Below are 21,007 nucleotides of genomic sequence, written 5' to 3'. Positions count from 1 at the left end.
TGAAGCAACTGACAAGGGATTAATCTCCAAAATATACAAACAGCTCATGCAGCTCAGTATCCAAAAAAACAAACAACCCAATCAAAAAATGGGTGGAAGACCTAAATAGACATTTCTCCAAAGAGAAATGTCTATATGTGGATACATACAGATGACCAAGAGGCACATGAGAAGATGCCCAACATCACTAATCATTAGAGAAATGCAAATCAAAACTACAATGAGGTATCACCTCACACCGGTCAGAATGGCCATCATCAAAAAATCTACAAACAATAAATGCTGGAGAGGGTATGGAGAAAAGGGAACCCTCTTACACTGTTGGTGGGAATGTAAATTGATACAGCTACTATGGAGAACAGTATGGAGGTTCCTTAAAAAACTAAAAATAGAACTACCATATGACCCAGCAATCCCATTCCTGGGCATACACCTGGAGAAAACCATAATTCCAAAAGACACATGCACCCCAATGTTCATGGCAGCATTATTTACAGCAGCCAGGAGATGGAAGTGACCTAAATGTCCATCAACAGAGGAATGGATAGAGAAGATGTGGTACATGTATACAATGGAATGTTACTCAGCTATAAAAAGGAATGAAATTGTGTCATTTGCAGAGACATGGATGGACTTAGAGCCTGTCATACAGAGTGAAGTAAGTCAGAAAGAGAAAAACAAATATTGTATATTAATGCATATATGTGGAATCTAGAAAAATGGTACAGATGAACCTATTTGCAAAGCAGAAATAGAGACACAGAGAACATAGAGAACAAACGTACGGACACCAAGCGGGGGAATGGGGGGTGGGATGAATTGGGTGGGAGATTGGGATTGACATATATACACTATTGATCAATACACTATTGATACTATGTATAAAACAGATAACTAATGAGAACCTACTGTATAGCACAGGGAACTCTACTCAGTGCTCTGTGGTGACCTAAATGGGAAGGAAATCTGAAAAAGAGGGGATATATGTATACATATAGCTGATTAACTTTGCTGTACAGCAGAAACTAACACAACATTGTAAAGCAACTATATTCCAATAAAAATTTTAAAAAAATTTGTGGTAAAAATTAACATGAAATCTACCCTCAGCAAATTTTTAAATGTACAGTACAGTATGTGCACATCATTGTACTGCAGATGTCTAGAGCTTTTTCGTCTTGCATGGCTGGAACTCTATACCCACTGAATAGCAACTCCCCATTTTCCCCTCCCTCTAGGCCCTGGCAACCACCATTTTACTTTGTTTCTATGAGTTTGACCACTTTAAACAGCTCAAACAAGTGGAATCATATAGTATTGTTCTTTTGTGACTGGCTTATTTCACTTAGCATATAATGTCCTCAAGTTTCATTCATGTTGTAGCATATGACAGGATTTCCTTCCTTTTTAAGGCTGAATAATATTCTACTGTACATATGTACCATATTTTCTTTATTCATTCATCTGTCAATGGACAGCTAAGTTGTTTCTACCTCTTGGCCATTGAGAATAATGCTGCAATGAACATAGGAGGGCAAATATCTCTTTGAGATCCTGTTTTCAATTCTTTGGGACAGATATCCAGAAGTAGGGTTGCTGGGTCATATGGTAGTCCTATTTTTAAGTTTTGAGGAAACTCCATACTGTTTTCCATATCGGCTGTACCATTTTGCATTCCCTCAGTAGGGGTTGCACCACTTTGCACATCCACTAGGATGTATGAGAATATCTGTTTTCCCACAGCCTTGTTAACAGAATATTTTACCAATCTTTTGAATTTTTGGCAATATGATGGATAAGAAATGGTATCTCAATATGTTTAACCTTGATTTTTCTTCCTATGAGTGAAACTGACCATCTTTGCATAAATTTAATGACTTTCAAAAGGATCTCCCTGGATGCCATGTTGGGAGAAATGAAAGAACAATAATGCAAACTCTTGAGTCAAGTGAATTCTGTGAATAAGTATTTCCAAGGCAACTAGATTTTCCTTCAAAGGATAGTACATATACATGCATGGCAAGTTAATGCACTGTCATTTATTGAGAGCCTACTATGCGCTAAAATTTTGCATATATCTTGATTACAAAATAAATAAGACATGATGCTTTCTATCAAGGAATACACAAACCACTGGATGAGAAAGATAACCGATTATAGTACTGGGGACAAGTTATGTTAGGGTTATGCCTGGGTGCTATGAGAACACAGGAGAAACTGAAGAGTTGGGGGAAGTCTTCTGTAAAAAGATGACGTACGAGCTCAGATTTTCTGGAAGGCATTCCAACCTGAGGCAGTAGCACCCTGAGGCACAGAACAAGATAACAGGTCCTGTTTAGGGGACTACAAATTCTTCGGTACCGGTGGATTGAAAGGTGCATATATGAGATTATTGAAAAAAGAGACCATAAAGGTGGGTAGGAGCCAGACTTAATTTTTTTTCCAAGTGAAGGATTTTTTGTTTGTTTGTTTATCCTATAAGTTATGTGAAACTATGAAAGGATTAAACAAAAATAACATAATATTCATTTCTTTAACTTAATATCTATTTTCTTAAATTTCTTAAAAATATCCATCTCAGTGGCTTGAGAGTTTATCATACTCCTATTTTTCTTAACTGTAGAATCAAGACAATCATGCTTTCTTATAATATTCTTAATCTCACAGTGGCAAGTAATTATATAAAACCATAGTTAATCATGAAGAACATTGATAGAAAAATAGGGGTGATATGGAAAGTAGGAAATAAATGAAATAAAGTGTTTTGGCTTTACAAGTTTAAAAGTCTAATAAAAAATAAATTAAAAAAAAATTTAAAAAGTCTTATCAATATATAAGTAACATCAACAAGATTTATTGTTGTAAGATAAAAAATACATAGCTTATTATTCATAGTTCTTTAAAAGTACATTTGACATTTTCCCTTAGCTATAACTGCTTATTATAGCTTTTTTTCAAAAGCACTTATTTTTTGTTTTTTACTCAATATGGAGATGGTTGCTTTTTCTAAATAATAGCCAGAAATTTTAAACCATTTGCACATTTTCCTGGTACCAGGTAACTAAGTCACATTAACAGGTAATGTGCATCACATTAAGGCCAATTTACCTAGGAGTGCAGAAGCGGCATGTTGTAGTGGTAGAAGCACCAAACTCCGAGTCAGGAAGGCTGGGTTCTCAACAGAAAAATACAGGAGTGAGCTTGAGCTTAAAATTAGGTGACTGAGTAGATGAATTTTGTGGTTCTTTCCAGCTTTAATTGTCCATTGTTCCATGTCAGGCTAATTCATCATCACTTGTAAAAACCTGCCAAACATTTAGGGCCACTTAAAAATTTCCTGGATCCTGAATTTCACTCTCTTGAAAGCAGAGAATGTGCCAGAATGTAGTTTTGTTAAAACCAGGCTTGTTATTATTCACATTTGGATGGGCCATAAGTCAAGTGATGCCCCTAAAACATGACTTCTTACGTTTAGTCAGTCATTTAAAAAACGTTTAGTGACCATTTATTAGATTTAAAACATTGATCTAGACACCATGGGAAGCACAAAAATGAAACACACACAGATAATTCTGCAAGAATGCCCCCTCATATAGGAGAAATGATGTATATGTACACAAATAACCATGCAGTGAGGTAGGTGTTAGGTAATATACGAGACAGGTAGGGAACAACTGGAACTGAGTAAATACTAATTCTACCCCTGATATATCACTAAATAAATAATTGCATTTTACATCCTTCACTGTTAGTGTTAGATAATTCTTTATTATTGTTGTTTTTAATGTAGCATTTTGTGTGTGTGTGTGTGTGTGTGTGCTGGTTTTAAGAGTAAGAGACATTCAATATAGACATATTATCAAAATCAGACAAACGTGACAAAGAAAATCATCTTTAATCCTGTTATCTAGGGCAACCATTGCTAACATTCTGCTGAATTCCTTCTAGTTTATTTCCATGCTTGCATCTAATTTTCTAATAGCATACTTTTTTCACTGAATATATCATGACTATTTCCCATGTCATCAAAAATTATTATACAATGTGTTCTTTAATGGGTGAATGTATTCCACTATGGGGGGAACATAATTTGCTCTTTTAGTATCCCTACCCCTGTTGGACATTTAACTTCATTCATCCACTTATGAAATATTTTGTTAGCACCTGCGACATGCCAGGAACTCTTCTTAGTTTGAAGATAATAGAGTAAATAAAGCACAAGACATACATGCTGTCTTGGAACTTGCATTCTAGAAGCAAGATAGACAGTAAAATGATGAATGAAATTAATTGGTCCTATATCTAACAGAACTACTCACTTAAACTTTACAGCCTTCAAAATTAATCTTTAGGCCTTCTCCAAAAAGGTTTAGCTTACTCCCAGATCTCTGGAATTGGCTGAGACCATACTGACTCTTCCCACAGGATTCAGATTCAGGCTAGACAGCAGTCATAGTACCTGCCTCTTCCAAGCTTTTGGTGAAAGGATAGCCCTTAGGCAGCCCATTGCCCAGTCATAGTGTAGAATGGAGATTGGGGGTAGTTGTGGGGTGCCCATAGCCAGGAGCAGTCAGTTCACAGCAGGCCAGGACTGATATTGGCTGACCCAAAAAAGTAAGCTGGGACAAATAGATTCCCTTGCTTTGGAATTTGATCTGCGACACCACAAGAGGATGAGATAATCAGCAAGTTAGAATTGAAGCTGAATGTTATATGGAAAACATTTGATGCAGTCACATTGGGTCATGTTTAAAATTAATTAATGAGGGCACAGAAGCCATTAAACAAGCAGCACTTTTGAGGCAGACATGTAATATATAGTCAGTAGTAGAAAAACGAGACACTCAGACACGTGAAAAGCACCTGTTGTGTTGTATTAAAGCACTAAGGCAAGATCAAGATCAGTAATTCTCATTTTTATGGGCCCTGAAACTGCCTTGGACTCAGAAGAACCCTCCAGGTCCAATGGACTTTGATTGTTCAGCCTTCTGGAGTCCCACGCTTCCATTATTTGAGGTAACTTGAGTGGGTCTCTAGTTCTTACAGCCAGAGGAACTCAATGAAAACAAGCCTTTATACAGAAGAGACAACTACATATGTGAAGAGCAGTACACAAGAGTACATAATTCAGCCCCATCAAACTCGTGATACAGGTTTTACTTATGCTTTTGATTCAAGAATTATCTTACCAGGACCCAGATGTCCTTTCCTTTCAGATTTATTGTGTTTGTTTTTGGTATCCGGCCATTAGAAAAGTCAGTTTCTCTTCCTTAATATGTGTTAAATAAAAACTAGGTATAAGGCATCATGTTTAGGCACTGGGATGATTTTGGAGATGAAAGACACATTTTCTGCCACAAGAAGCAAAGAGCCTAACAGCAAACCCACAGTGACAATGCAAGATAGTAGGTACTTAGGAAGAGTCGGCAGACTCTCATAGAGTCGGCTATGGGAACACAAGAAGGTACTTCTAAACCAGAGCAGAGAATGTTTCCTGAGGAAAGTGACCCTTAAGCCATCCTTAAAGGATAAACAGGAGTTACCTCTATTTTAAACTCCAGTTCAAGCTAGAGTTCTCTGGTCATTAAGAAAAAACATTCATTCTCATTGGTTTTTAAAAAAATCTTACTGCAGATTTGGACTCATTTTCAATTCTCATACCTTGATCATAGGTCCACAATTTCTATAGCAGTTTTTGGTAATCTTTGATTACCAAAATTATTTCTCCATTTTCTTTCTCTGCAGTATTTCCCAAATTTGCCTGATCATAAGAATCACCTAAAGCTCATGATAAGTATGCAGGTCCCCAAACTGTCCCCTGCAGTTTCTGATGCATTAAGTCTGGACTTTTTTTAATCAACTGTCCCAGGTAATACTCATTATTAGACATGTTCAGGAATTATTTTTCTACTATCCAAAGTTGTTGTTATTGTTATTATTAGCATTTATTTTTCAATAAAGAGTTTTCTGTTATCACAATGTTTTCCAGGATTAGTAAATAAGAAAAGAAAGAAACATAAAATTTCCCATTAGGAAAAAAAGCTGTTTTCTTTTAGATGAATTCTATAGATAAGCACACATAAGCCATATACATGTAAATTACAGTTTTTAAAAAAATTTCAGTGTGGGTTAATTTCTGTTTATACAAGGTATCTTGTATGAATTCTTTTGTTTTACTTTCATTGTAATTCACTCATGTGTTACCCAGTTTGAAATAGTCATTCTACTCACCATGTGTAATTGTAATTAGAGAAATACAATTTAGATTTAGCTTTCAGGGATTTGGGTAGGAGGGTATGGAGGGTATGGTAGATAGATGCTATATCAAACTGAGAAACAGAGAGACAAAAAGTGTTTAATGAAATATGGGCATAAGGGGATTAGCTACTGTTTGTATGGGATGTTTAACAGTTTGATGAAGGAAGTATAATACTGCTATGCTGTCAGGGATTTGCTCCACTTGAATTCCAAACAAGTGTGGTAAGAGCATGAATCTTGTGGCAATCCACAACTGTTCTGGATTAATAAGTAAAGTAAGCACTGACTTTATTATCAAGCATGTTGGAGGGAGGCACAGATATCGGTTGTTAAGGACTCAATACCTAGAGTCTGTTTATTGAACAAGAGCATAAGCAAAGACTCAGACATTTTGTAATTAGAAATAAGAACACTGGAGAAGGAAGGGGACATCCTTTTTCAGAGCAATAGAATATAATATGGCTCCCAAAAGAGGAACAATCATGTCTAATTCAGAACTATTCCATTTGTCACACTACTTAAGTATTATCACATTTACCTAAGATAGGTAGAACTGGAAACTCACATTAAAATGGACAGTATACTCTTAGTAGTGGTTTTTTTTTTTTGTATAAGTATATATGTCATAAATTTATAGGGTTCTGTTTATTGAGGGCAGGTGCAGTCACTGAGAATTAATATTTTTTTGTCATCTTCATAAGTTTTAGCTCTTAGTACCCATCTACATATTATTTTATGTAGGTATGTAAAGTAAGTAGACTCTTTCTCACTATTTTTTAAAGTATATACAAGGGTACTTGGAGCATTGTGAATTGATCAAGAATGTTGTGTGTGGGTGTATTACATGTTTGTGTAGAAATTTTGTGCTTGTGTGTCTATAGCTAACAGTGACTCTGGGATAGTTCTAGTGGTTCTCTCCCCTGGTATATCCATAAGGTAATTCATTACCTTCCTGAATTAATCAACAAACACTTCAGGGCCTGTTACTTAGCCTGATGGGCTCCAACACCTGATTCAGTACACTGACAGACAGTGTCCATTTCTGGGGGGGCAGAATCAAATTAGCAAAGACAATGAAACTGATAAATAAAAACAGAATTTCATCCATTAGTTTAAAATGGAGAATTGTACATTATAGAGGAACTGAAATATTAAAATATATACAATCGGAGGGTCCTCTCCTGGTTATCAGGTTAAATGGGAAGTATTCACCAACTGAAAGATTTATAAAATTGTGCTGCAAATTACTGTTCTAGTGAGTACAAGTTCTTATGATGGACATATTCTTTTCCTATAGTAGGATTTATATAGGAAAGCAAACTGTATTCAGGAAGTTGCTGGCTGAGTTTAGAATCAGAAAGAGAATTAGAAGAATTGAATTCTTAATGGTCCCAGGCTCAGATAGCCTGATGGGCCCACCTCTCAAATGCACCTGAACCTCAGCGTCTATTAAAATCTCTGCATCCAACCCACATCCGAGGTGTGTGGCCTATGACACTGGAAATGCTCATTTGGAAAAGGCCAAGGTTTTCTCTCTCTTATGCAGTGCTAACATTGTCTTTGACACTCTTTGTATTAAATTTCCAAGGTTGACACTTTTTTCTTTAGCAGTGAAAAATACTTTGGTAACAGTAGAACATTTCAGGCCAGAGAGTTATTCTGTTTAAGGAACATACTTATCTTTGCTGTGATTTATTCTAGTTTAACTCTGAGAGGTACTTCACTGTAACCACCTCTCACCACAATACTGGTAAAAGTTATTGGAATACCTTGATATTATGTTGACATATAGGAAGAAAATTTAGAAGCACATTAAATAAAACCCTGCTTATATTTTCATTTTCAACTCATTCAAATATATTTGAATATATTTAAAAGCCATATGTATATTTCTAATGCACATCTACCTTTTTGAAGTAAACAGCAAACTCATTCAGCATTCTCAGAAAATGATACTTCTAATCGAGGCCTGGAGTATTACTGAAGCTCACAATGGCTATCTTTCAAATCCACTATAATTAAAATTCTTATCTTTTTGCAGCTAATATCTACTTTGATTCCATCAAGGCTTTCTCATTCTCATTCTGGCCTAAAAAGAGTGTCATCTGCCAAATTACTAGTATGCCTAACTGCACCTGGACCTTTCTTAATTTTAATACAAACTTTATCTAAACATTTAATTTTGGGATGGAGAATTCATAGGAAACAGGCCACTACTCACTCTGTTCTGCAAAGCAAACATCACTAGCTAATGATAGTAATTTTTCCTTGGGTAAGACTTGGGCTGAGTCTAGAAGTGGGCCTCTTAACCACAAATCTCTAGGGAACTACAGTTGTTTCCAAAAATCATAGTTCACATGCCAGATGAGGTTAATTTGGATTGCTTGCATGTCTTATGGTGTCTAACAAGATCTGTCACTTATTTTGAATTCCAGTGTTTATCTGAAAGTAACTGTCTACTGAAAGTTTTCTGAATCATAGAAGAACAAGTTTCCTGAAGTAGTGTTTTCTCCCTTTTACTCCCTGTGGATCTCCTCAGCAAGACAAACAAAATTGCCAAATGTTATTGATAAAGGCCTGAAAAGTAACAAGGTTTACTAAACGTTTAAAGAGTTTGTTCAGTTAGTTTAGTCCAAATCAGTATACAAGAATAACATAAGCTTTACCACAAGATCTTTTTTCAATTAAGAAAATACTTTGCTTTTTAATCAGTAAATAATATAATATTTATTGTAAATCTACTGAACATGAATGATCTTATTTTGAATTTCTTCCATGGTAAATAAAACTAATTTGGTTTAGAAAGTTTTGAAATTACAATACCACCAGGAATTTCTTAAGTGCCAAAGCAACTATTGGTTAAAAAAATCAAATAGATGATTACTTGTTCACAGTTGCTCTATGATGAAAGGAAATATAAAACATCAGAATTTTACAGATTATAGATTAAAGAGTCTTAAAATTATTGATGAAAATGTTACCATATTAAGAATATTTTAACTGAGTTTTCAGTTCATCATTAGGCATTAGTTTAATTCTTTTGCCTGTGTATTACTGGCTGAATTGATAAAATAAGAGAACAAAACCATATGAGATGATTCCAAAGATACTTCCATTTGTTAAGAATAGAAAAGTTAGAAGAACCAGATTATTTCTGATATATAAATCAGAATTATTTATATTTTTCAGGGTATGAAGAAGTTTATTAACTTCAAACTATGGTGATTTTTGGATAGACATGTTGATTTTGCCCAAAGATGAGTTACTCTTACTTCTATCTCATTTCCTAGGAGCTGAGAAATAGATAGCTATTGAATACCAGTAGATACTGAAAAATATCTGAAATTTTACTTGCAAGACCTGTAAAATTAAGGTCAAGAGAGGGGTCTTTCAAATTTTATTCTCTTTATCCCTCTCTTGTCTAACTTTTATGCTGATAGAATTTTTTTCACATTTGGAAAATTACATTTTTTTTTTCACTTGAATATTGCTAACATCAGGGACAAATTTACTATAAATAAATACAGCTTTACTTTTTATGTCAGTGAACTTCAGAAGGGAAATAAAAATCCCTTCTTTTCCTTATACACCTTACTTCAGTTAGTTCGTTTTCTATACAACTTTATAACACTGGCCTCAAGCAGAAATAAGTACAAATGGTTCATTTGGGAGCTGGCACCCTAGTATTAAGAAGTAAAGGAGGAAGAACAGTAACCCAATAAAACAGGCTGCTCTGCCCTGGCCTGAGAGGCAGCAAGATAAGATCTAATGTGAATGTTCCAACAGTGACCCTATTTGCTTATCTAATTCCTCTCCCATTTTGCTTCTACTTTTATTTTAAATAAGAAAAAAATAGAATAGTCACCTAAATGAAAAACTGGTCCCTTTGGGAATTGGAGAGTTTTATAGGTGAAAAATCTTACTCTGCATAAAAGCAAGAATCTCTGAATTTTGATCACTTTCCAATGCAGAGGAGGGTTTGCTAGAGCACTTCCTTGGCTCTTCCGTAAGTTTCTCATGTCATTACTACTTGTAGAATATTCTGTTTGCTCCCATTACTAGATGTGGTTCCATTTAGTTTTTAACTACTGTTTTAGAACTGAAACTTCATCTTGATTGGCTGATAACTAGCAAAACCCTGGCCTCTTTGTTATTTGCCCTGTCATTTTTCATTATTTATTTGGAGAATAACTCAAAGTACTTACTGGGTTGAGGACCACAGTGAAGAAAAGTTCACCTCCTTGGATACTCTTGTCCAGCTCTTTAGGACCTCCTGGATATTCTTTATAGAAAATTGTGTGAGTGAAAAGCCCGCAGGTTTGTCTTGGAAGAACCTGAAGGAAGAATGAACAGGTAAGAAAAAATTTCCTTTCAACCAATTAATATGTTGAAACTTAGCTTTTTCCCTCATGGAAAATAATGTACAAGCTGGTGTCATTATTCAGCTCTTAACCAACACCCCCAAAGTTCTTCACAATGTGGGAAAGTGGGGATGACATCACTACAGCAGGAATACTGAAGAGAGTGGAAGAAATACGTTAAAACTAAGATAGACTTTGAATTATTTTAGCCACTTATGTATTTTAAATCTCCATGTCATTACTTCTGTTATGAAGCCTAGTATGTTCCAGCATCTTAAGAAATAAAACAAAGAAAAAAAAGTAAAAATTAGACTTTAAAAATATTGGACTTGCCTGTGCTACATTTTAATTCTAGTAGGCAAAATTTTTAAGGATAATACTTCTATCAAATTCTACACATGCATTAGAAAATGAAGTCAATTATTAACTTAACGTGATTCTTAGGAAATGACATTTTAAATTAGAACAAATATTTGAGACACAAATCATAGTTCCTGTTCTACTCTGAAAGGACTACTGTAGGTTGTAGTAATTGCCCCGAATTCTAAGTCTGAAGCCTGCTAGTTCCAAAAGTAAGAAAGAGATGATGCATTTGGTTAGTAGTTTTTATAAAGTGTCAGAAACAAAATGATAAAAAGGTCACTCAGTAAAAAGTCTTCTTTTCATCCTTTGTATATAAAAGTCATTATTTACTTCAGTTATACATATTAGTGATAAGGATTTTTTTTCAAATTCTTACAGCTTTCCTGGTAAAATATCAGTACAATTATAAAAGAAGGGGTGAACAAAAGCTGTGCAAGATGGTACAAACTTTAGCTAAACTTTATATAATGACTTCTTTACGACCTGCATTTGTCATTACACCCATGAAGTAGCAGAACATGAATTAGTATACTTTGGAGGGATACCAGTTTTATAGAATCTTACACAGGCAGGTCTTCTGCCTATTGTCCTAAGCAAACTGATCTTCATTTGTTTTTTGTCTTGATTCTTAAAGCACAATTGGTTCAGTAAGTGCTTTCAAAATATTACCTGTACAGGAATCCCCATGCTTTGCAACTTCCTAGAAATATACTGAATATGTATTTAATAAATTTCAATCTAGTCCTTGGAAAGTTTTCTTAGAAAACATAATTCCCAGCTCAATCAATAAACTACATATTCAGTGTAAATCAAAACTGTATCTATCCTATTTATTTTGGTAAACTGGTGAAAGTTATATCCTTAGAAGCTATTTTATCTTGATGAAATCATTCCAAGAACTTCAGTTTAATTGCAGAGTATTAGTAGCTCTGAAGATGTTTCTGTTTAAAAGCATTATGCATTCTCATAATGTTATGCACAAAATCAACAACAAAAAAGAACTAAGGGCAGAGGTATTCTAACTGAATCAAATATATCCCCTAACAATTCATGAACATGTAATTTCCTGGAAATTAAATTTTACATAGCAGTTATTTATTTAACAAATACTTATTCAAAATTTTTTGCAAGTCCAGGTGGGAGAACACAAAGCTATAGCCTTTATATTCTTGAAGGATTTAAGGTATATTGGGATAAAGAGAAATACCCCAAAGGTAAATAATGAAATGCCTACATGTAATTAAACGCCAGGTTAGTTTTACATTTTTTTTTTTTTAAATGTTTTTTTTTTTTTTAATTAATTAATTAATTAATTTATTTTTGGCTGTGTTGGGTCTTCGTTTCTGTGCGAGGGCTTTCTCCAGTTGCGGCAAGCGGGGGCCACTCTTCATCGCGGTGCGCGGGCCTCTCACTATCGCGGCCTCTTGTTGCAGAGCACAGGCTCCAGACGCACAGGCTCAGTAATTGTGGCTCACGGGCCTAGTTGCTCCGCGGCACGTGGGATCTTCCCAGCCCAGGGCCCGAACCCGTGTGCCCCTGCATTGGCAGGCAGATTCTCAACCACTGCGCCACCAGGGAAGCCCTAGTTTTACATTTTAACGTGCATGATTCTGAATCGCTTTTAGGATTCAGTTTGAATATCTTGCTTGAAAAACTATGGCAACATACAGAGCCAACTTTGGGATTTGATTGCCTAGCTGATTCTATGCAAAAGGGAGAGAGAAGTGAAAAGAAATTTGGATTTCATTTATTTCTCAGATTATTTGAGTTTGAACAGAGGGAAGAGGAAGTGTCAGGCTTTACCCTGCAACTCGGGGGAGGATCACACTTGCTGAGAGGATGAGAGTCACCATGAGCCCTAGGATGGTCAGTGGACCACCAAAGGAGGCTGAGGAGATCATCAGAGTGTAAGAGGGTCATATCCCATTGCCTTGCTCCCTAAATCCAATGCTACAGGACACTGAACATGTTCCTTGAAATGGCTCTCTTGTGTTAGAGAAGGAATAAGAGAGGTTTTAGGCATTCTGCTGTGAACTGCTCTCTAGAACTCTTTCTGGGAGTGTAACGCTGTCAAATTCAAACTTTGAGATATTGATGAGCCCCTGGAAACCTTATAGCTCCTGACAATAACTAGGAGATGGTTATGAAAGCCATAGTCAGAAGAATCTCGGCCAGTGGACCTAAAGCCAATATCCTGTACATAAGGCATGAATCTAGCTTTTATGTTCCTAATGGGGTTACAAGACGATGTGTTATAGGAATTCAGAGGAGAATAAGATCAGTGTAGGCCTTACCTAGGTATTGAGCTGCTATATATATACCAAGGTGCTTTACATTAAATTATATAAGATACAGAACTTGATACTGAGGAATAAAGGGAATAGGAATAGGTAGAGAGTGATCAGAAAGTGGTCTTTCAAGGTGGAAAGAATGACAAAGGCATAGATACAGCGATATTGCTGCAGACCTTTTTGTCTGGAGTGAGTCTGTGTTAGCTACGGGACAACAGGAGATGGAAAGGTAGACAGTTTAAATTGTTTTCAGGTCCCTGAAGAGCAAGTTAAGGCGTATGGAAACAACTGGAAAGAATCAGGTTAGGAAGGCAAGATGAGGCAGCATTTTAGGGCTAAAAGGTTGGCACTTTCCATGGGATGGACTGCAGTGAGGGGTGGATAGAAGCTGTAAATAAACGAAGTAGAAACCAGCACCATGGTTTACAAATGAAAGTCAAGGCAGTGAATTAGGCTGTGGGAAAGGAAGTGAAATTTTAAAATATTATGAAGGAATTATTGACGGAATGTAGAGACTGATTGGAAATGGGGGGGTCAGTGTGATGTTCAAATTGCAGAACTGAATTAGGGATAGCAGGACCAATAGCTAGTTTGAAGGGAAGATAATAAGTTTCATTTAAGGCCTTATAAGTTTGATTTGTGAATAGATCATCAAAACCCAGTTTCGCTCATTCATACAACAGGATATGGGTGTGATCTAAGTAACGTTTGTTCCTCAGTTCCCTGCTCTTTTTTCTTTGCAGTCTCTCCCTAGGAGGGCATATTGGCTATTGTGGTCTCCACTTGCAACTCTATTAGGATGACTTCATGCCCTGTCCTCTCTAACTGCACATCAACTTGGAACATTTCCCACTAGGAAATTCTCATCCAAGGGTCCACAAAGCAAACAGAGTTTCCACGGATTGCTGCATAAGTGGAACCTCAGGGACAGTTCCCTCAAAACAGGAAATCTGTTAGAGCCTTTAATACCTGCCAGATTCTTGCATTTATAATACAGGTAAAATATGTTTTCAGGAGAAACAAAAATGAACATATGTCATGGGACATATCCAAGCAAGTTTTCTGGCACTACAGAGAGAAACAGAAACAAAAGAGAACACCATTGAATAAAGTCCTTGGAGACTTAAGTTTATTATTCTACCAAGACTGCATATGATTTAAACATGGCAGGAGAGTACTGGCATACTTTTAAATTATAATATAACCCAAGTCAAAAGACTGGCAGCTTGAGGCACAGTGAGTTCATTTTCAGTAAGGAGGAATGGCAGGTGGGATAAAATGTGGCCATTATGTCCCCATATAGCATTTACAACAGTTTTTATTGAGGGAAAAGTTAAGATGGAAGTTGATCCAAGTTCATTATCCTATCTGTAGTAAAACAAATGTCATTATCCAATCTGTAATTTTTGCCGACATAGGAAAACTGTCTGAAAAGGAGTCAGTTACACCTAATTCTAGAAGGTGGACATCTGTTCAAACACAGTTTGACAGTGTTATGGTGCCGGACCACATAGCGTTCTGTGTGGTGTTCCTTCCCAGTGTGCGTCTAAATCAGGAGGCCTACTCCTAACTTCACCAGTGCTCTTTAGATTTTCTGATTTCAGAAAAAATTAGGATTTAATTACTTACTTTGAGAGGTCTCACAAAGTATTAGGTAATAATATATCTCGACAGTATACATTTGTCACCAGTGTAAAAACACAAAACAAAATAGAGAAGCTTTGGAGAGAATTCGGCAATGGATAGAAATGACTTCATTAACATCATCTCTTATTTGTACTCTATATTATGATCTGTTAATGATTATGCAGGACATGTGGCTTCTTGTTGTAAATAGTTTTTTTTTTTTTAGTCTGATATGATAAAGAGGACACAGCCTGGCAAGAGCGGCATGGTTTATATAGAGAGAGATGGTGTTAGTTTTACATGCTAAATAACTTTCTGAAGAAATGATGGCTTCTGTAAATTATCTGCAAGTTAGATGTAATGTTTCCTTAGTATTTTAACGTCAGTGCCTGCTTAATAGCAATAGTGTCAGTAAAAAACATTTTAAAGTTATATTTGAAGAATTGAAAAGAAGTGACTTTGATGAAAACGTCCTTTGCTTGGGTATGAAAAATATGTTTCCTGCTGCGTGGAGCTTTTCCTTCTGTTCAGCTTTTAATATTTAGTTCTTCTCTTTCGTTCTTTCTGAAAATGAGGAATTAAGTCTGGCGGCATGAGGTCTACCCTACGCATACCAGAGGAAGCTCACCATGATGTGTTTGTGGATGAAGCCCCTCCGGTATCTAGCTGGTTTCAGGTGTGGATATTCTTCCGTGCTGGTGATTCTAATATTCCAGACTTTCCTCCAGGCCTCGTACAGCTGAATGTGTACAGGGTAGACGCCCGAATGGTGAGGGGCCACCGCGTAGCCCATGTCAGTAGGAATGCCATGCTCCTAAGACCAAGCAAATGTTAGTTAGCATGTGGGAAGATTTATCTGGATCCTATTTTTATCCCAGGATTTTCAAATGTACTATAAATACATTTGTTTCACTCCATCATTACTTAATTGTATGGCAAAATTAAAGTGATAAACATTAAGGCTTCTAGACTTCGTGAAGCCTGATAGCCACTCCACCAGTTTTGATGATGATACATGTGTGTTTAAGAGGTGATGGGACAGGACTAGTGCTTTTAATGAATAATGTGAAAGAGCCTGCGTTCAGTGCATCCTGTCACAGTCACCTGTGACTCACCTTTCCTCACGATCTCCGTAAGTTAAATGACAAACACTCGCTACAGACAACACTCAGCACTCCCCACAAAATAAAACCAGCATTTCTTAGAGGGCAGAACACATTCTGCGTTCACTAGACTTGCTAACAGGATTTTATTTTGTCTATAGCCCAGTTTCTACCAAGTGTGCCACGTTTCTGTTGTTCTCTCAGCAAGAGGGCCAGTAATAGACAATGTTCCCTGCCTTGTTAGAAGCACACACTTTTGATTAGAAAATGTGGTAAAATTTTATAGAGCAATTTTCTTTGAAGCCAAAGCCCTGGTTATAGTGAAAGTAGAAGGTACTGAATGAGCCAAACAATCTGGAAATCTAGTTGATTTGAAATCCAGCTTTAGTATATAGAATGAGTCCAGTTTTAAAAAATCATTTCAAAATTACTCTCTCTCTTTCTCTCTCTGTCTCTCTCTCACTACTTCCTCTATTCACTTGGTCCTGACCAAGTCTGGAAATTCTGAAAATAAATCTACGTGACAACTAGACTATTTTGGAGGGACTTGGGAAAACTTTGTATAATTGTGATTATTCTTCTTCATTTGAGATGGTCCATTATTCCTGATAAAGTCTCTTTAGCATAAAAGATGAGATGTCTTTTATTAAAAGAACACTCATGGTGTCAGTAGTAGACATGTATTTTTTCTCCTGAATGATATTATATTTTTCTATCTGTATTTTTCAACTGCTTTGTATTCTTCAAAAGTTCTACCCAAATAGACTTCCTCTGACTTGGTCATCGCTTGTCTTCATGCCAAAGTGCAATTTCACGTACAAAGAACCATAGTATTAAGCTGCTAAATGCACTGAATTGTAGAAATATGGATATGGAAGAAGTGGAAAAGACATGGCTAGCTTTGTTTTTCAACCTAAATAACAGGAGGTGAAGGAAGTGTATGAGCGCTTGAACACAGAAGGAATAAGGGTTGCCAATCGTTTGTCATTACCAAAGTATCTGTCAGACTCCTTCAATAAGGCATAAAAGGCTCACAACCAACCTAACATAGCCGATCTCCTGTCAGCATTCATCCTCCCCACCCCAGTTTCTGATGATTCCTTTCATGTCTTTGCTGTACACCATACATATTGTCCACCCAACTGGAATGCCTCTTTCCTCTTATCTTGTAAACTGTTCATCATACAAACTCAGCTCAGACAGTTGTAGTTGAGGATGCTGGAAAGGGGAGATGCCACACTGTTGCTATGAGGAAGAGAATGGGTGGAGTAGATTATACTTGTGCTTCTGAAGGGTGAGAGGGAAGTTTCATGTTCTTCATGTTGTTTTCATCTTTGTTAGAAATTACCATAACTAGGCAATTATTATTATCATTTAGAATTTCACTACAAAGTGAACTGAAATATCTCATTGCTTTCTTTCCCCCGTTTTTAAAAACTCTAAGGCAATTTTTTTCAACTAAAAATTACTTACCAACACATACATACTTTGTGTTAGAAAAGGTCAGTGAAGTATTCATCTAAAGTGGTTTAAAAATAGGGGTGCAGTGATAATGGAACAGTTGAAAGAAAATGAATTTCAATCACAGAAATTTAAAGAAAAATTGTGAAGAACTACGGGTTATCAGTTTTTAAAAGGGTATAGGAAGAAGCAAGAATGAAATTCACAACGACAGGAACTACATTATAAAATTCAAATATCTCCAAATTTGTGAGAAATTATGCTGACAGAAAGCTCAAGGTAGTTTTAAATACCTGTAACTGGTCAGCTATCTCTTCAGAACACTATGTAAGAAAAGGGCGGTCCAGCACAGCAGAGACATTTCCCTTATTTTGGAATATTCCCAAATATTTGCAAACCATCGTATACACAATTTGTGTTTTTCTTTTTAGCTTTTAACACTAAAGAAATACTGAGGTTTTTCAGTCTCATCTTTTATTTGTGTGCTGGTGCATTGTGGCACAGTGGAGGAAAACTCCCCTCCTGGAGTCAAACACAACTGGCCATTTCACTCTTGCATTTACGACCTGTGTGGCCTTTGGAGAATGATTTATGACCTCTAAGCCTCATAAGAGGTTCAGAGGAAATTAAATAATATAATACATGGAAAGCATTTAGTGCAGTTCCTGAAACATGATACACATTCAATGAATGTTGTTTATTATTGTTGTCATTACTGGCCTGCCTCCATTTTAAAATAAGCTATCATCCTACTTAACTCAACTCTAATGTGGAAATTATGAAAATACTGGGCCACCCTTTTTTTCAGTAAAAGAAAAGGGTAGATTTGGGGATTCTCCCTTGTGAGGCTTCTGTGACTTCTATCACACTATCCCTTCTTGGGCCTGCTTTCCTCCTGATCTAAATACCCACAACCATGTGGCTCCAGCCTGTGAATCACTGAACATTAGCTAGTAGGTGGTCTCTTTTAAATGAGATGAAGGCAACATAAATTGGCCCCCAAATTTGCGTTCAATACCAGGGAGAACACCTGAAATCTTATTGGGTAGAAAAGTTGGGGCTAAGATTGCAGGTCTGTATGTTCTGGGATGCAGACTATTATGTTTCAGAAGATTTAGTCCCAATGCTAACTTCTTTTTTTTTAATTTTTTTATTATTTTGAAATCTATTTATTTAGTTTTGGCTGCATTGGGTCTTCGTTGCTGCGCGCGGGCTTTCTCTAGCTGCGGTGAGCGGGGGCTACTCTTCATTGTGGCGTGCGGGCCTGTCTTGCGGCAGCTTCTCTTGCTGTGGAGCATAGGCTCTAGGTACGTGGACTTCAGTAGTTGTGGCATGTGGGCTCAGTAGTTGTGGCTCGCGGGCTCTAGAGCACAGGCTCAGTAGTTGTGGCACATGGGCTTAGTTGCTCCGTGGCATGTGGGATCTTCCTGGACCAGGTATTGAACCTGCGTCCCCTGAATTGGCAGGCAGATTCTTAACCGCTGCACCACCAGGGAAGCCCTGTAATGCTAAATTTTTGACTGATTATTCTCTTCCAGATTTTTAAATTTGAAATTAAGTACATTATTATTTTGGAATTGGGGGCAAAAAGTCTAAAAGAGTAGATATTTTAGCTTAACAAGTTAATTCTCCTTATTCTTTTTATGAATCCTTGACTGAAACTAGCATCTTAGATCTAGGAACTCTGTAACCTATGTAAAAATTTCCCTAAAAAAGGAAGTGGACCCAAAAGACTAGGGAATATGGCTATTTACTATAAAATGTATGTTAAATACTTAGAACACAAGTGGGATTAATTATTTTCACAATTGAACTCGTCATCTCCACCTCTCAGCTCTACCAGAAATTCTCTTTCCCCAGGGTTCCTCCATGCCACTAAATGACGTGATTAATTATCAACCAACTAGTTGCCTTGTCAAAAAGATAGAGGCTATTCTTGACACCTGTTTCCTCATTCTCTCCTAAATCTCCTTCATTATCATGTCCTATCAGTATACCTCTAGTATAAATCTTAAATCTATCCACTTTTCTCCAGTTCTATCATCATCATCATCACCATCACCATCACCATCACCCTAATCCAATCTACCATTTTATCCCGTGGCCTTCGAGCATAGGCTCCTAACCATTCTACCCATTTCCTCTCTTGTCTGCTTCCAATCCATTCTCTACATAGCAGCCAGAGTAATACTTAAAAGACCCGAATATGACCATGTGACTTTCTACTCAAAATCCTTCCATGGTTTCCCCGTGCACTTAAGATAAAATACAGAATTCTTAGGGTGGTCATGAGCCTTGCATGGTATGACCATGCTTCTCCCTCTTGCCTCATTTTGCATTACCCTCCACCTTTCATTGTATTTTAGTCACATTAATCTTTTCCCAAAACTCACCAAGCGATTTCCTACCTCAGCATCTTCCCGTATGTGGTTTTCCCAGACTGGAATTTCCCTACTCCAATTCTTCACTTAGATAAATTTGGCACCTCTTTGAGGTACTTTATTCTGTGATACCTTCAGAGAAGCCTCCACTGACAAGTCTCAATGTAAATGAAGTCCAACATTAAGACTTCTCTTAGCAGCATTCATCTGTTTTTCATGGTACACAGCACAGTTTGTAAGTGAATATTGCTTCATATAATTGTTTTTTAATGTCTCTCTTCCTCATTAAACAATAAGCTCCATGAGTTCTGGGTTCTTTCTTACTCACTGCTATATGCCCAGTGTCTTGCCAACAATAAGCAGTCAACAAATATTAGTGAACAACTGTGTGAACTGATTCTGTCTACCTTCCTCTCATTCTGATTTTCACTTTCTCAATTATCTCAAACTGTCAGTTCATCTGCAGAATGGACATATGGTAACTCAAGAGAAATTTAACATCTAGGTAAGTAATACTTGAAAACACTTTTGAGACTGTAGTTAAAAATGATTCAAGTGAAAAACAGAAACTTATTATTATGAATTTATATTTAAATTATACTGTATAGAATTAAAAATTGCAAGATTTTCCTAAATTGTGTATTCAGATGTTTCCACATGGAGAATGTGAAGATAACATAATTTTATCAAGCAAAGAGTGATATTTGATATTCAATATTGATATTCAAAATTTCTCAGAAAAACTTCCCCAAAACTAAAAAAAAAAAAAATTGGCATTTAGATATTTGAGAAACAGTAACTTCATTCCTGAAGAAATCATTGTTTTTTACTATCCTTGATAATATTTCTTTATTTAAATTCTTGCTAGTTATTAAGAATGATACTTTACTTTTAATATTTTTCTCTATTTCAGTCTTTCTGAAGAGAACATTTTAAATTTATACTAATGACCTGAAGATTTGTTGCCTATTTTCATATTTCTCATATTAGCAAGAATACAAACTAATGTAATTAAAAAAATGCACAGTGATAGGAAGTCAGACATTCTATACAGTTGAAAAAATCTAAAACTTCATTACCACTTAATTTCAAAATACTTCTAAATGCTTTTCTATAGTACATTTGGGTTAGAATGTCCCATTTCCTCAGTATGTAGAAGTTCA

At 36.2% G+C, this 21,007-nt stretch overlaps 1 protein-coding gene across 3 annotated transcripts in view; it reads right to left on the bottom strand.

Moving 5' to 3' along the window:
• The window catches only part of LOC118895162 (bifunctional heparan sulfate N-deacetylase/N-sulfotransferase 3), a 141,186-nt gene that overhangs the window by 37,881 nt on the left and 82,298 nt on the right, over nucleotides 1–21,007 (bottom strand). For all 3 annotated transcript variants that reach the window (XM_036851962.1, XM_036851963.1, XM_036851965.1), the window contains exons 5-6: nucleotides 15,528–15,713; nucleotides 10,464–10,592 (exon numbers count right to left, since the gene is read on the bottom strand). In XM_036851962.1, coding sequence (XP_036707857.1) covers nucleotides 10,464–10,592; nucleotides 15,528–15,713 — 315 coding nt within the window. The remainder of the gene's footprint in view (nucleotides 1–10,463; nucleotides 10,593–15,527; nucleotides 15,714–21,007) is intronic.

Source organism: Balaenoptera musculus, chromosome 5 (assembly GCF_009873245.2).
Source record: "Balaenoptera musculus isolate JJ_BM4_2016_0621 chromosome 5, mBalMus1.pri.v3, whole genome shotgun sequence".
Taxonomy (NCBI): Eukaryota; Metazoa; Chordata; class Mammalia; order Artiodactyla; family Balaenopteridae; genus Balaenoptera; species Balaenoptera musculus.
Note: the sequence above shows the minus strand (reverse complement) of the source record. Positions and strands in the feature narration are given on the sequence as shown.